The sequence below is a fragment of the Cherax quadricarinatus genome, unplaced genomic scaffold (assembly GCF_038502225.1).
Source record: "Cherax quadricarinatus isolate ZL_2023a unplaced genomic scaffold, ASM3850222v1 Contig721, whole genome shotgun sequence".
NCBI lineage: Eukaryota > Metazoa > Arthropoda > Malacostraca > Decapoda > Parastacidae > Cherax > Cherax quadricarinatus.
Window position 1 is genome coordinate 56,032 of NW_027195747.1, and position 16,135 is coordinate 72,166.

Sequence of the window (16,135 nt, forward strand, 5' to 3'; positions counted from 1 at the left end):
TCCCACTGCCTTGTGCACTTCATTCTACTCACTGCCTCGTGCACTTCATTCTACTCACTGCCTCGTGCACTTAATTCATTCTTCCCACTGCCTTGTGCACTTCATTCTACTCACTGCCTCGTGCACTTAATTCATTCTTCCCATTGCCTCGTGCACTTAATTCATTCTTCCCACTGCCTTGTGCACTTCATTCTACTCACTGCCTCGTGCACTTCATTTTTCCCACTGTCTCGTGCACTTAATTCATTCTTCCCACTGCCTTGTGCACTTCATTCTACCCACTGCCTCGTGCACTTCATTCTACTCACTGCCTCGTGCACTTCATTCTACCCACTGCCTCGTGCACTTCATTCTACTCACTGCCTCGTGCACTTCATTCTACTCACTGCCTCGTGCACTTCATTTTTCCCATTGCCTCGTGCACTTAATTCATTCTACCCACTGCCTTGTGCACTTCATTCTACCCACTGCCTCGTGTACTGCATTTTTCCCACTGCCTCGTGCACTTCATTCTTTCTTCCCACTGCCTCGTGCACTTCATTCTTTCTTCCCACTGCCTCGTGCACTTCATTCTTTCTTCCCACTGCCTCGTGCACTTCATTCTTTCTTCCCACTGCCTCGTGCACTTCATTCTTTCTTCCCACTGCCTCGTGCACTTCATTTACACAGAGCTGAGTATCATAATATTAGTTACATAAATTTATAATATATAATACAGTGTGGTACGAGACATACACAAGGGGCCAGAAGATGTGACTTGACCCCTGCAACCATATATAGGTTAGCACACACACACACACACACACACACACACCTGACGACACTGGAGGACAGGAGAGATAGGGGGGACATGATAACGACATATAAAATACTGAGAGGAATTGACAAGGTGGACAGAGACATAATGCTCCAGAGATGGGATATAGCAACAAGGGGACACAGTTGGAAATTGAAGACACAGATGAATCACAGGGATGTTAGGAAGTATTTCTTCAGTCACAGAGTAGTCAGGAAGTGGAATAGTTTGGGAAGCCATGTAGTGGACTCAGGATCCATACATAGCTTTAAGCAGAGGTACGATAAGCTCATGGTGCGGGGAGAGTGACCCAGCCGAGGCCAGTGAAGAGGCGGGGCCAGGAGCTATGAATCGACCCCTGCAACCACAACTAAGTGAGTACACGCACACACACACTCTTAACCTTCAAAAACATTCCTAAGTTTTACAATACTAAGATATCTGGAAATGATTACCAATATAAAAAAATTATTACATTGGACTCTTCCATGGAAAGTTTGAGGGAGAGTGGATAGAGATATATATAGAGAGAGGATACAGAGAGAGGGGGGGATAGAGAAAGAAATAATCAGAGATAAGGTTATTTGAGCCAATACATTTTTTTTTACACTTACGTTAGTCAATGTCCAGCTAATTCTTTTAAGAATTTACCACCACAGTACATGCCACGGTGACCCGTGGCCTGGTGTCGAAAGCTCTCGCTTCACGCGCTAAGGGCCCCGGGTTCGATTCCGGGTTGGAGTTGAAACATTGAGCGTGTTTTCTTACTCCGGTTGTCTATGTTCACCCATCAGTAAAATGGGTACCTGGGCGTAAGCCGACTGGTGTGGGTCGCATCCTGGGGACAAAATTGACCTAATTTACCCGAAATGCTCTGCATAACAAGGGACTTTCTATATAATAGTATGTCATTGATGTCAGCTAGGACTGTATACCTTGGAGATGTACTTGTAGAAATAAAGATATATACCGTAAAATATAAACACGAGCGGCAGACACTTGCAAGGAAGAAACTGTTCTTTAGTAAGTGTGAATGTTTGTGATGAATGTAAAGTGTGACAACTAACATTCATTCTACGAAGTTGACGGAAGGTCGCGAGAAGGATAACTCATGAGTGACAAAGTTAATTAATAACATTAATTAATAACACAATAGTGGAAGGAAAAGGGTAAAGAACTGTAACCGTCGGAGGAACTGGAACACTTAACCAGAAGAAAAACAACTGGTACACAGAAAAACTTGTCTGATAGATTAACGTTATGAAAAACGTGACATACAACGACCTTCTAGTACGTAATATAACCGTATCAAAGAAAAAACACTTAGATCACAACATAATAGAGGTACAGACATGTATACACAGGGCTCCTAACCAGCAAAATGTAATCAGTCATGAGGGTGTCTTCACAAAATTCAGTTTCAATAAAAACATACAATAGGAACAAATCAACCATATCCTAAACAACACGGATTGGAACCTTCCCTAGAAAAAATGAACTCTGTGGCTCTTGAGGTCTGCTCAAGGCACATTCCACTAAGAAAAAGAAAGAGAAGATGTAAACTAGAAAGAGAGAGATGCTCCCTATACAGACGAAGGCGAGGAATAACAGAGCTGCTGAGAGGGGGCAATATATCTGAAATACGAAGGGAGGCACTGGTCAGAGAGATATCAATTATCGAACTTAAGCTTAAGGAATCTTACAGGAGACAAGAATCTCAGGAAGAACTAAAAGCCATAGAGGAAATTGAAAAAAAAATACTTCTTCTCTTATACCAAATCTAAGGGTAAAACAACATTCAGTATTGGGCCCCTGCTTAGGCGAGATGGGACATACACAGATGACAGCAAAGAAATGAGTGAGATACTAAAGTTACCAATACGACTCGGTGTTCAGCGAGCCGTTACCCAGACTAAAGTTCGACAATCTAAATTAATTCTTTATGAACGAGACCCAAAATCTGGTCATCTCAAAAATCTCTGATATTATCGTAACACCACAAGACTTTGAAAAGGCAGTAAATGATATGCCCATGCACTCTGTCCAAGGCCCAGACTCATCAAGAACTGCAAGAAGCCCCTGACACGTGCCTTCAGCATTCTATGGTGAGGGAGCATGGATACAGGGATCATCCCACACTCACTAAAATCAACAGACATAGGTGGCAGTAAAACAATTGCAAAGAACTACAGACCGATAGCACTAACATCCCATATCATAAAAACCTTTGTAAGGATTCTTAGAAGCAAGATATCCATCAGTTACACAACCCAGGGCAACACGGGTTTAGAGCAGGTAGCTCCTGCCTGTCCCAGCTACTGTAGTATACACAGACTTAGAAAAAGCCTTCGACAAGTGCGACCATGGTGTAATAGCGCACAAAATGCGTGATAAAGGAATAACAGGAAAAGTTGGTAGATGAATCTATAACTTCCTGACAAATAGAACACAAAGAATAATAGTAAACAGAGTGAAGTCTGAGGCAGCTATGGTGAAAAGCTCTGTTCCACAAGGCACAGTACTCGCTCCCATCCTATTCCTCATCCTTTTACCTGACATAGACAGAGATGTAAGCCATAGCTCCGTGTCTTCCTTTGCGGATGACACCCAAATTGTCATGACAGTGTCCTCCATCGAAGACACCGCAAGACTCCAAGCGGACATCAACCAAATCTTTGCATGGGCCACTCAAAACAATATGAAGGTCAGTGAAGAGAAATTTCAACTACTCAGATATGGAAAACTTGAGGAAATTAATACTGTATCAAGGTATACAACAAATTCTAACCATACAATAGAGCGAAAAAAGTAATGTGAAGGACCTGGGAGTGATAATGTCAGAGGATCTCGCTTTCAAAGACCACAGCAATGTATCTACCGCATCTGCTTGAAAAATGATAGGATGATAATGAGAACCTTCAAAATTAGAAACGCCAAGCCCATGATAATTCTCTTCAAATCGCTTGTGCTCTCAAGTCTGGAATACTGCTGTACACTAATTGTCCCCATCAAGGCAGGCAAAATTGCTGACCTGGAGAGTGTACAAAGAAATTTCACGCACACATGAGTGCGATAAAGCACTTAAATTACTGGGAACGGTTGAAGTCCCTTGATTTGTATTCCCTGGAATGCAGATGAGAGAGATGCATGATAATATACACTTGGAAAATTCTAGAGGGATTAGTACCAAACTTGCACACGAAAATCACTCCCTATGAAAGCAAAAGACTCAGCAGGAGATGCAGCATCCCCCAGTGAAAAGCACGGGCGCCACGAGTACACTGAGAGACAACACAATAAGTGTCAGGGGCCCAAGACTATTCAACTGCTGCCCAGCATACATAAGGAGGATTACCAATAGACCCCTGGCTGTCTTCAAGAAGGCACTGGACAGGCACCGAAAGTCAGTACCTGACCAGCTGGTCTGTGGCTCGTACGTCGGTTTGCCTGCGGCCAGCAGTAACAGCCTGTTTGATCAGACCCTGATCCACCACGAGGCCTGGTCTCAGGCATGGCCGCGGGGGCGCTGACCCCCGAAACCCTCTCCAGGTATACTCCAGGTATGGTCGAGCGCATCTGTTGTCTACACCTGACTGGTTGTGGAAGCAGAAGCGAAGTGAAGTTAAATAATCAATATGTAGCACATTCATATAATATTGTGGTGAGAGGTCCACTAACTCAGTCCCTCACCAGCGTACAGAGTGAGAGGTTCACTAACTCACTCCCTCACCAGCGTACAGAGTGAGAGGTTCACTAACTCACTCCCTCACCAGCGTACAGAGTGAGAGGTTCACTAACTCAGTCCCTCACCAGCGTACAGAGTGAGAGGTCCACTAACTCACTCCCTCACCAGCGTACAGAGTGAGAGGTTCACTAACTCAGTCCCTCACCAGCGTACAGAGTGAGAGGTTCACTAACTCAGTCCCTCACCAGCGTACAGAGTGAGAGGTTCACTAACTCAGTCCCTCACCAGCGTACAGAGTGAGAGGTTCACTAACTCACTCCCTCACCAGCGTACAGAGTGAGAGGTTCACTAACTCAGTCCCTCACCAGCGTACAGAGTGAGAGGTTCACTAACTCACTCCCTCACCAGCGTACAGAGTGAGAGGTTCACTAACTCAGTCCCTCACCAGCGTACAGAGTGAGAGGTTCACTAACTCACTCCCTCACCAGCGTACAGAGTGAGAGGTTCACTAACTCAGTCCCTCACCAGCGTACAGAGTGAGAGGTTCACTAACTCACTCCCTCACCAGCGTACAGAGTGAGAGGTTCACTAACTCAGTCCCTCACCAGCGTACAGAGTGAGAGGTTCACTAACTCACTCCCTCACCAGCGTACAGAGTGAGAGGTTCACTAACTCAGTCCCTCACCAGCGTACAGAGTGAGAGGTTCACTAACTCACTCCCTCACCAGCGTACAGAGTGAGAGGTTCACTAACTCAGTCCCTCACCAGCGTACAGAGTGAGAGGTTCACTAACTCACTCCCTCACCAGCGTACAGAGTGAGAGGTTCACTAACTCAGTCCCTCACCAGCGTACAGAGTGAGAGGTTCACTAACTCACTCCCTCACCAGCGTACAGAGTGAGAGGTTCACTGATTTGCTCTCACCAGCGTAGAGTGAGAGGTTCACTGATTTGCTCTCACCAGCGTAGAGTGAGAGGTTCACTGATTTGCTCTCACCAGCGTACAGAGTGAGAGGTTCACTGATTTGCTCTCACCAGCGTAGAGTGAGAGGTTCACTGATTTGCTCTCACCAGCGTAGAGTGAGAGGTTCACTGATTTGCTCTCACCAGCGTAGAGTGAGAGGTTCACTGATTTGCTCTCACCAGCGTAGAGTGAGAGGTTCACTGATTTGCTCTCACCAGCGTACAGAGTGAGAGGTTCACTGATTTGCTCTCACCAGCGTAGAGTGAGAGGTTCACTGATTTTCTCTCACCAGCGTAGAGTGAGAGGTTCACTGATTTGCTCTCACCAGCGTAGAGTGAGAGGTTCACTGATTTGCTCTCACCAGCGTAGAGTGAGAGTTCACTTTGCTCTCACCAGCGTAGAGTGAGAGGTTCACTGATTTGCTCTCACCAGCGTAGAGTGAGAGGTTCACTGATTTGCTCTCACCAGCGTACAGAGTGAGAGGTTCACTGATTTGCTCTCACCAGCGTACAGAGTGAGAGGTTCACTGATTCACTCTCACCAGCGTACAGAGTGAGAGGTTCACTGATTTGATCTCACCAGCGTACAGAGTGAGAGGTTCACTGATTTGCTCTCACCAGCGTACAGAGTGAGAGGTTCACTGATTTGCTCTCACCAGCGTACAGAGTGAGAGGTTCACTGATTTGCTCTCACCAGCGTACAGAGTGAGAGGTTCACTGATTTGCTCTCACCAGCGTACAGAGTGAGAGGTTCACTGATTCACTCTCACCAGCGTACAGAGTGAGAGGTTCACTGATTTGCTCTCACCAGCGTACAGAGTGAGAGGTTCACTGATTTGCTCTCACCAGCGTACAGAGTGAGAGGTTCACTGATTTGCTCTCACCAGCGTACAGAGTGAGAGGTTCACTGATTCACTCTCACCAGCGTACAGAGTGAGAGGTTCACTGATTTGCTCTCACCAGCGTACAGAGTGAGAGGTTCACTGATTTGCTCTCACCAGCGTACAGAGTGAGAGGTTCACTGATTTGCTCTCACCAGCGTACAGAGTGAGAGCTTCACTGATTTGCTCTCACCAGCGTACAGAGTGAGAGGTTCACTGATTTGCTCTCACCAGCGTAGAGTGAGAGGTTCACTGATTTGCTCTCACCAGCGTAGAGTGAGAGGTTCACTGATTTACTCTCACCAGCGTACAGAGTGAGAGGTTCACTGATTTGCTCTCACCAGCGTAGAGTGAGAGGTTCACTGATTTGCTCTCACCAGCGTAGAGTGAGAGGTTCACTGATTTGCTCTCACCAGTGTAGAGTGAGAGGTTCACTGATTTGTTCTCACCAGCGTACAGAGTGAGAGGTTCACTGATTTGCTCTCACCAGCGTAGAGTGAGAGGTTCACTGATTTGCTCTCACCAGCGTACAGAGTGAGAGGTTCACTGATTTGCTCTCACCAGCGTACAGAGTGAGAGGTTCACTGATTTGCTCTCACCAGCGTAGAGTGAGAGGTTCACTGATTTGCTCTCACCAGCGTAGAGTGAGAGGTTCACTGATTTGCTCTCACCAGCGTACAGAGTGAGAGGTTCACTGATTTGCTCTCACCAGCGTAGAGTGAGAGGTTCACTGATTTGCTCTCACCAGCGTAGAGTGAGAGGTTCACTGATTTGCTCTCACCAGCGTAGAGTGAGAGGTTCACTGATTTGCTCTCACCAGCGTACAGAGTGAGAGGTTCACTGATTTGCTCTCACCAGTGTAGAGTGAGAGGTTCACTGATTTGCTCTCACCAGCGTAGAGTGAGAGGTTCACTGATTTGCTCTCACCAGCATACAGAGTGGGAGGTTCACTGATTCACTCTCACCAGCGTACAGAGTGAGAGGTTCCCATAATTCGCTTCATCTCCAGTAAATCTCAGGTTCGTTATTAAGAATGAGAAGTCAGTACTGAAGTAAACGTCCTCAGCTTTCAATTCTTCGTTAATACCCACGGTAAGAGTGCTGTCTTCGTCAGTACCTACAGTAAGAGTGCTGTCTTCGTCAGTACCCACAGTAAGAGTGCTGTCTTCGTCAGTACCTACAGTAAGAGTGCTGTCTTCGTCAGTACCTACAGTAAGAGTGCTGTCTTCGTCAGTACCTACAGTAAGAGTGCTGTATTCGTCAGTACCTACAGTAAGAGTGCTGTCTTCGTCAGTACCTACAGTAAGAGTGCTGTCTTCGTCAGTACCTACAGTAAGAGTGCTGTCTTCGTCAGTACCTACAGTAAGAGTGCTGTCTTCGTCAGTACCCACAGTAAGAGTGCTGTCTTCGTCAGTACCCACAGTAAGAGTGCTGTCTTCGTCAGTACCCACAGTAAGAGTGCTGTCTTCGTCAGTACCCACAGTAAGAGTGCTGTCTTCGTCAGTACCTACAGTAAGAGTGCTGTCTTCGTCAGTACCTACAGTAAGAGTGCTGTCTTCGTCAGTACCTACAGTAAGAGTGCTGTATTCGTCAGTACCTACAGTAAGAGTGCTGTCTTCGTCAGTACCTACAGTAAGAGTGCTGTCTTCGTCAGTACCTACAGTAAGAGTGCTGTCTTCGTCAGTACCCACAGTAAGAGTGCTGTCTTCGTCAGTACCCACAGTAAGAGTGCTGTCTTCGTCAGTACCTACAGTAAGAGTGCTGTCTTCGTCAGTACCCACAGTAAGAGTGCTGTCTTCGTCAGTACCCACAGTAAGAGTGCTGTCTTCGTCAGTACCTACAGTAAGAGTGCTGTCTTCGTCAGTACCCACAGTAAGAGTGCTGTCTTCGTTAGTACCCACAGTAAGAGTGCTGTCTTCGTCAGTACCCACAGTAAGAGTGCTGTCTTCGTCAGTACCCACAGTAAGAGTGCTGTCTTCGTCAGTACCTACAGTAAGAGTGCTGTCTTCGTCAGTACCTACAGTAAGAGTGCTGTCTTCGTCAGTACCCACAGTAAGAGTGCTGTCTTCGTCAGTACCTACAGTAAGAGTGCTGTCTTCGTCAGTACCTACAGTAAGAGTGCTGTCTTCGTCAGTACCTACAGTAAGAGTGCTGTCTTCGTCAGTACCCACAGTAAGAGTGCTGTCTTCGTCAGTACCTACAGTAAGAGCACAGTTTCACTAATTCACCTAGTTAGCGCTACTCTGGTCGTACATTCATGTTAAAAGCAGTTTTCTGATTGCATTATGATGTAACCATCTGTGATTATTTTGGGCTCGTCAAGAAACACGAAGCGTCCTCACAGTCCTTCATCAGATTATTCTTATAAATCATAATTTGCAGTGATATTTTAGTATAATCTTCATTTATTCACCCAAATATTTATTTTGTTTGAGTTTTGATCAATAAGACTATTTGCTTTTTCATAATTCATTGTCCAGCTTTTGTTTTCTCCTTCAACTCGCAGGTGACCTCGTGACTATGAATGTGTCACTGGTGGTGGCCCGGAGCCTGGCGTGGCTCTGCCTGGTGGGTGTGCTGCAGTGGTCTTCTCTGATAGTCGGACTCTATCTCTTACCCCCCTCCGAGGCAGAGGAAACGCCTAACAGTACCCCAGGTGAGATGATCGTATCTTCAACTTGGTCAGAGATATCCCAATTATCTATTTCACATTGCTTCTGTTGAATACACCACCACCAATGTCTTCCCTGACACTTCTGATCATCATTTCGTTTTCAACTAGCTTTAGTGAGTGGGTGATTTGAGCCTTGATGTAGTCATCTATAAAAATGACATTCTGTTTGGACAGTGAATGACGCAGTTATAACAGGAGCAGTCTTAGGCTCCGGGTACTCACTAGTGTGTAGCCCACCTGCTCCTGTTGCTGCTGCTGCTGCTCCTGTTGCTGTTACTGGTGTTGTTCCTGCTGTTGCTGGTGGGTCTGCTGTACCATCTGCTTCTGGAAGTTCTGCTGCTAGTGCATCATCACTCCAGGGCACTTTGAAATCAGACATTACGTCTACAAATGCCCCAGCCTTAAATCTGAAGTCTTTTACATTCTGCGCCTTCGTCAAAATACACAAGAGTCGCCTACGCTCTCCTCTATTCATGTATGACGGGGCTACCTGGACAGCTATCCTCGGTGAGTCTTACTGTAGATTAGGATATTTCTGTTTTTACAAAACATGTCTACAATTAGGGCTATACTAAACAAGTCCATAGGCATAAATTTATAACAAAAGATACCTTAAATTAGACAGGTAGTCAATCAGTTAGGCAGCTTATAAGTTAATCAGAATGAGAATTCGAAGATTTTTTTGCTGAATCTTGACAATCTTAGTAGATTTGTTTTTAAATTTGGAGGCCATTAGTTCATGATATAATTTACTGAGTTGTTTCCCCATTTTCATGATCTGGAATGGCAGGGCTGCCGACAAGTATCATAAGACTATTTCCATGTTGTATAACAATTGTGAACCTCTGTGTCTCCAGATCAAAGTTTATAACACGTTTCTTGAGTTGCAATGAAAGTTTTTCTCTGAGAGGAACTTGTATGGCCAGATGTGACCCGCCTGGGTGTGGCACTGCAGGTGCAGGAGACCAACAGTGATAAGGTCCTCCGCTACTTCTTCGAAGTCAGATTCCCTCCTAACGTGTGGCGATACCTGTGTCTGCAGTATGACCACCTCACACACCAGGTGAGCCCAGCACCAGGGGAGCCCAGCACCAGGTGAGTCCAGCACCAGGTGAGCACAGCTCCAGGTGAACCCAACACCATGTGAACCCAACACCAAGTGAGCCCAGCACCAAATGAACTCTGCATAAGGTGAGCCAAGTACCACTTGATCCTACTGTCTCATCCCACAGTTGGTGCCGCTGATGCAAGCATGTCACAGAAGTGCTGGTAGTAAGATCATTCTACTGTAAGCTCTGTGGCCGAGTATCTACAATATTGTGCCTGCTAGCAACATGGACCACAGGTCGAGTGCCCTTCCATTCTTCTGTTTATTCATATGTTGCCAGCACTTTGTCAGACGTTATGCAGCATCACAAGGTGATGCAGTGGAAAATTCTCAGGTAAACAGGCAGATTATCCAGTACCATGTCCAGACTCCAAGACACCAGCACAGCACCATACCACATACACGTACTCCTCTTCCCTCACATACTCTCCATACGGCAGTGGTTCCCAAACTTTTTCAGCTTGTTACCCAATTTAACATGCCACATAAAGCATGTTACCCCTTTCACAAAATGTTGTTATTATTGATATATATGGCTAAATTAAAACACTTGAGATATTTTCTTTTATTTATTGTATTTGAACATTGTGCATCTCTAATGACTATTACCAAAGATGTCAAGAACATCAGTGGGATGGATGGAGTTGCATACTTGAAGCTAGTTTAGGAATTCTTGGCTTCGTGGTTGAAAGTGCCAGCCTGGCATCGTTTGCAACATTCAAGCGAGTCCTCTTTTTTGTTTTCATACCCAGCACAGTTGAGAAGCCCTTCTCGCACAGATACGTTGTTGAGAATGATACCAACAACTTCAAGGCTCTCTTGGACAGAGTTGGCGAGTCAGGTAGTCGTGAAATCCAAAAGGAATCTGCATTTTGGTTTTGGAATTCGATTTTCAAGGCTTCATTGGCTCGCATTGTGATCCACTCCTCCTTTGCAGGGAAATCATCATCATGAATGGCATCAACAGGTACAGAGAAGGGATGAATGATCCACTGAAGAGTGGCTGTTTCTTGGTCACTCTCTGGAAAGTAGTGATGCATGCTTGTTTCAAGCCCCTTCAAATGGTCGCTCATTTCTTTGTTGATGGTCTGTAGAAGTGATCCAGTATCATGACTATTCTCCTCAACAAACTGGTCTAGGGTGGGAAACTGGGCGATCACTCCTTTCTCCAAGCGCCGAATCCAGAGTCTCAGTTTCCCCAGAAATGCAGTCAAAGTGTGATGGGCATCAATGACAGTCGTATTTCAGCCCTGGAGTTGCAGATTACCACTGTTCAGCTCCGCAAATATGTCAGCCAAGTAACAAAGTCGAGCAAGCCACTCCTTATCGGTGAACTTGGTAGCAAAAGGAGATCCTTTTTGTTCCAGGAATTCCTGAACAGCTTTTCGGAGCTCAATGACTCGACGTACAACCTTGCCTCGTGACAACCAGCGAACATCGGTGTGGTAGAGCAGAACTTGATACTGCTCTCCCATTTCCTTGCACAGCTCCTTGAATATGCGCGAATTCATATCTCTGGACTTGATGAAGTTGACGATTTTCAACACATCTTCAAACACTAACTTCAGATTACCAGGCAGGCTTTTCGATCCAAGAGAGTACCGATGAATGATGCAGTGATCTACAGAAATTTCTGGATTGATAGCTTGTATGAGGCCCCGTAATCCACGATGACCACCCATCATCGACGGTGCTCCATCGACGGAGACCTGGAATAAAAAGAAAAATTATTATAGACTGCGTCAGTTAGTCATTGTTACTTATCTTTTGCGTTATAATTATATGGTTTTAATTAATTATTTCGGTACTTGAGTATTTCAGTACGACAGGCACGATATTTTTTGTGTGAATCATGTACAAAATATTAGCTACACTACAGTTACTTGTACAATAAATAAAACTGTATATGACTATATGCCGTGTAATTCATTGTATTTATACTAATTTAGACTTTATATAAACATCGTTTCCTACCTGTTGAACGCTGTTCCAATCCAATCCATTCTTGGTAAAGAAACTGTTGATGATATTGAAGACATCTTCTCCCTTTGTGGTTGTCAGCAGATCCTCGCATAATAGGAACTCTTCTTTGATCTTGTCCTGGTGGACGTAACGGACGAACCCAAGGAGAACAGCACAACTGGCTACGTCACACGATTCATCAAATTGCAAGGAGAATTTGCCATATGAGCTTTCCTTGATCTCTGTTGTAACTTGGGACAGGATATCTGATGCCATGTCATCGACTCGTCGGCGGATGGTGTTGTTTGATAGAGATATGACACTCAGTTTCTTCGCTTGATCCTCGCCACATACCTTGCTTACCATCTCGTATGCACAAGGCATAATCAGATTCTCTGCAATGGTGTGGCATTTCTGTTGTTCGGCAATTTTATATGCAACACAGTAGGATGCTTCGACCGCAGCTTGAAGCTTTTGGGCTTGAATTCCAGATGAGCCGAACTGGATATTCTTCAGTGCTACAGCCTGGCGCTGAAAATAAACCTGATCCTTATTTTGAAGTTTTGGATGGCACTTCTGGAGGTGAGCTGAGAGTTTTGATGGCTTGAGGCTTTCATTTGTCAACACTTTGTGACATGCCACACATTGTGGCCGATCCTCTCCACCAGAAGTTAAATTCACAAAGCCATGGCGAAGAAAGGCGTCAGTGTAGGTGCGCTTTTTGGACATTTTCTTGTTCAATCTGCAGAAAAAGAAGAATATCCATGCATACACTGCAAAACGCAAGGTACATAATTTCTCGCATGGCAGCTAACACAAGTTCACTGATGCAAGCACACACGCATACATTCAGAATTGTCAGGCTGCAAGTATCATGCTTGTCAGCACAAGAGCACCGTGTAGCGCGAGACTACAGTGAACGTATACAGCCTCGCATACTCTGCTAATCCTAGCAAAACCATTGAAAGCGTAAGAACCACACATACATTATATATAAAATTAATAATAGCTACAAATTCACAGTAACAGTGGGTAAATACTAACTATATACTGCACAGGACAGTACACATACATACCAGCTTATGTCTACCTCGGCTGATGCTCACAGATAAACTGACAGTGCGAAATAGAGGCAGCCTCAGGAAGTGAGTGATGCGTACTGGACAGGTCGATCTGGGCTACTGAGTGACTTTTGTCCTGAAGCATACTTGTCAAAATACTTTTGGGTTTCCACACACTTAGCTATATATTTCTTCTTTTCTAATACTGTATATTAGTTTTTGATGTTTATTGTTATTTGGTTTAACTTTATTACTTACTTATAATAGGTTTACTTTACAACTTTATATACTAAGACAAAGTTAACAATAATCCTCATACCGGGTACCGCATTGTTTTCTTGATTTTCAGAATTCATAACTTTTTTTCTGTCACCCCTCCATTACCCACCAAAAATGGTTAAATTACCCCCAGGGGGTAATTTACCCCCAGTTTGGGAACCACTGCCATACAGGATACGGGTGGGCACCTATAATTAACAGAGGTTGCTTAATAATGCACCAAACATTGTAGCTGTAAGTGCTTATAAGGTTTCTTACACTATGTGGGACCTTTTCTATGTAAAAAAATCAGGAAAATATCTTGAAGCTACATTATCACATCAGTACTTGCTCAGGATGGCAAGGAAGTTGAATGTGATTTTAGCTACATCAGGACTCAGGTTATTGTCCCTAACAGTTTCATCATTGAAGGACACATGATGGAAGGCTTTCTTATAAAACTATAGCCATGCTTTGTACAACATGAGCCAAGGGCTATACAAGCGAGATCTATATTTAGCAGTCAGTTGTCCACAATCTTTAACAAGGGTGTCACACCAGATCTCCGAATTCTCTGAAATGCAACATTTCTTTTTTTAAAACTGACTAATATTTGAGGAAAAGGAGCAGACTTGTCTTAGACTGGTGTGTCTCAACCCGAGCACACTTTGCTCATTGTTCAAAAACTGTCTTCCATTATGTCAGGATTATAGCCATATTGGGATTTACATTGAAGATGTTACCCAGGTGGTATAAGTCGAGGTTTCACTCGTGTTTTCTACTGATCTAACAATAGATACTTTAATATTGTTCACTTTACCAGTGTTGTGGCCGTGAAATATAAACTTAGGATAGCTATTGTAATTGCAGGTGGGAATAATATTCTGGCTCAAAATTCTGTGCATGATGTTCTTTATATATGGAGTTGTCTCGGTTCCACTGTACTGTATTCTGTACACACACACACACACACACACACACACACACACACACACACACACACACACACACACACACACACACACACACACACACACACACACATACACACACACACACACACACACACACACACACATATATATATATATATATATATATATATATATATATATTATATATATATATATATTATATATATATATATATATATATATATATATATATATATATATATATATATATTATATATATATATATATATATATATATATATATATATATATATATATATATATATATATATATATATATATATATATATATATATGTGTGTGTGTATGTGTGTGTGTGTGTGTGTGTGTGTGTGTGTACTCACCTATTTGTGGTTGCAGGGGTCGAGTCACAGCTCCTGGCCCCGCCTCTTCGCTGATTGCTACTAGGTCCTCTCTCTCCCTGCCCCATGAGCTCTATCATACCTCGCCTTAAAACTATGTATGGTTCCTGCCTCCACCACATCACTTTCTAGGCTATTCCATGGCCTGACTACTCTATGACTGAAGAAATACTTCCTAACATCCCTTTGATTCATCTGAGTCTTCAACTTCCAATTGTGACCTCTTGTGTCTGTGTCCCATCTCTGGAACATCCCGTCTTTGTCCACCTCGTCTATTCCGCGCAGTATTTTATATGTCGTTATCATGTCTCCCCTGACCCTCCTGGCCTCCAGTGTCGTCAGGCCGATTTCCCTCAACCTTTCTTCATAGGACAATCCCCGTAGCTCTGGGACTAGTCTTGTTGCAAACCTTTGCACTTTCTCTAATTTCTTGACGTGCTTGACTAGGTGTGGATTCCAAACTGGTGCTGCATACTCCAGTATGGGCCTGACGTAGATGGTGTACAGAGTCTTAAACGAATCCTTACTGAGGTATCGGAACGCTATCCGTAGGTTTGCCAGGCGCCCGTATGCTGCAGCAGTTATCTGATTGATGTGCGCCTCAGGAGATATGCTCGGTGTTATACTCACCCCCAGATCTTTTTCCTTTAGTGAGGTTTGCAGTCTTTGGCCATCTAAACTATATTGTGTCTGCGGTCTTCTTTGCCCTTCCCCAATCTTCATGACTTTGCATTTGGCAGGGTTAAATTCAAGGAGCCAGTTGCTGGACCAGGCTTGTAGCCTGTCCAGATCTCTTTGTAGTCCTGCCTGATCCTCGTCCGATTCGATTCTTCTCATTAACTTCACATCGTCTGCAAACAAGGACACTTCTGAGTCTATCCCTTCCGTTATGTCGTTCACGTATACCAAGAACAGCACAGGTCCTAGGACTGACCCCTGTGGAACCCCGCTTGTCACAGGCGCCCACTCTGACACCTCGTCGCGTACCATGACTCGTTGTTTCCTCCCTGTCAGATATTCTCTGATCCATTGCAGTGCCTTTCCTGTTATGTGTGCCTGGTCCTCTAGCTTTTGCAGTAACCTCTTGTGAGGAACTGTGTCGAAAGCCTTCTTGCAGTCCAAAAATACGCAGTCGATCCACCCCTCTCTCTCTTGTCTTACTTCTGTCACCTTGTCATAAAACTCTAGTAGGTTTGTGACACAGGATTTTCCTTCCCTGAAACCGTGCTGGTTGTCAATTATACACTTGTTTCTTTCCAGGTGCCCCACCACTCTCCTCCTGATGATCTTCTCCATGACCTTGCATACTATACACGTTAGAGATACAGGTCTGTAGTTTAGTGCCTCATGTCTGTCTCCCTTTTTAAAAATTGGGACTACATTTGCCATTTTCCATACCTCAGGGAGTTGCCC

The 16,135-nt window shown here is 44.4% G+C and overlaps 2 protein-coding genes across 2 annotated transcripts in view; one reads left to right on the top strand and one right to left on the bottom strand.

The window, feature by feature from the left end:
• Positions 1–8,843: 8,843 nt before the first annotated feature.
• LOC128685758 (uncharacterized) overlaps positions 8,844–16,135 on the top strand; it is a 42,455-nt gene continuing 35,163 nt past the window's right edge. Inside the window, exons 1-4 of the mRNA XM_053772387.2 lie at positions 8,844–8,979; positions 9,172–9,335; positions 9,411–9,504; positions 9,924–10,060. Of these exons, the coding sequence (XP_053628362.2) occupies positions 8,844–8,979; positions 9,172–9,335; positions 9,411–9,504; positions 9,924–10,060 (531 nt within the window). The remainder of the gene's footprint in view (positions 8,980–9,171; positions 9,336–9,410; positions 9,505–9,923; positions 10,061–16,135) is intronic.
• On the bottom strand, positions 10,755–12,401 carry LOC138851470 (zinc finger BED domain-containing protein 5-like). The gene is made up of 2 exons (XM_070080631.1): positions 12,080–12,401; positions 10,755–11,814 (listed from the first exon to the last, which is right to left on the bottom strand). Exons 1-2 carry the CDS (start codon positions 12,341–12,343, stop codon positions 11,350–11,352), a joined length of 729 nt encoding a protein of 242 aa, XP_069936732.1. The 5' UTR covers positions 12,344–12,401; the 3' UTR covers positions 10,755–11,349.

Coding starts and splice junctions, on each gene's coding strand:
- LOC138851470 (XM_070080631.1), bottom strand. CDS start 12,343: ATGGCATCAGATATCCTGTCCCAAGTTACAACAGAGATCAAGGAAAGC. Junction 11,815..12,079: donor ATTGGAACAGCGTTCAACAG/GTAGGAAACGAT, acceptor TTTTTATTCCAG/GTCTCCGTCGATGGAGCACC.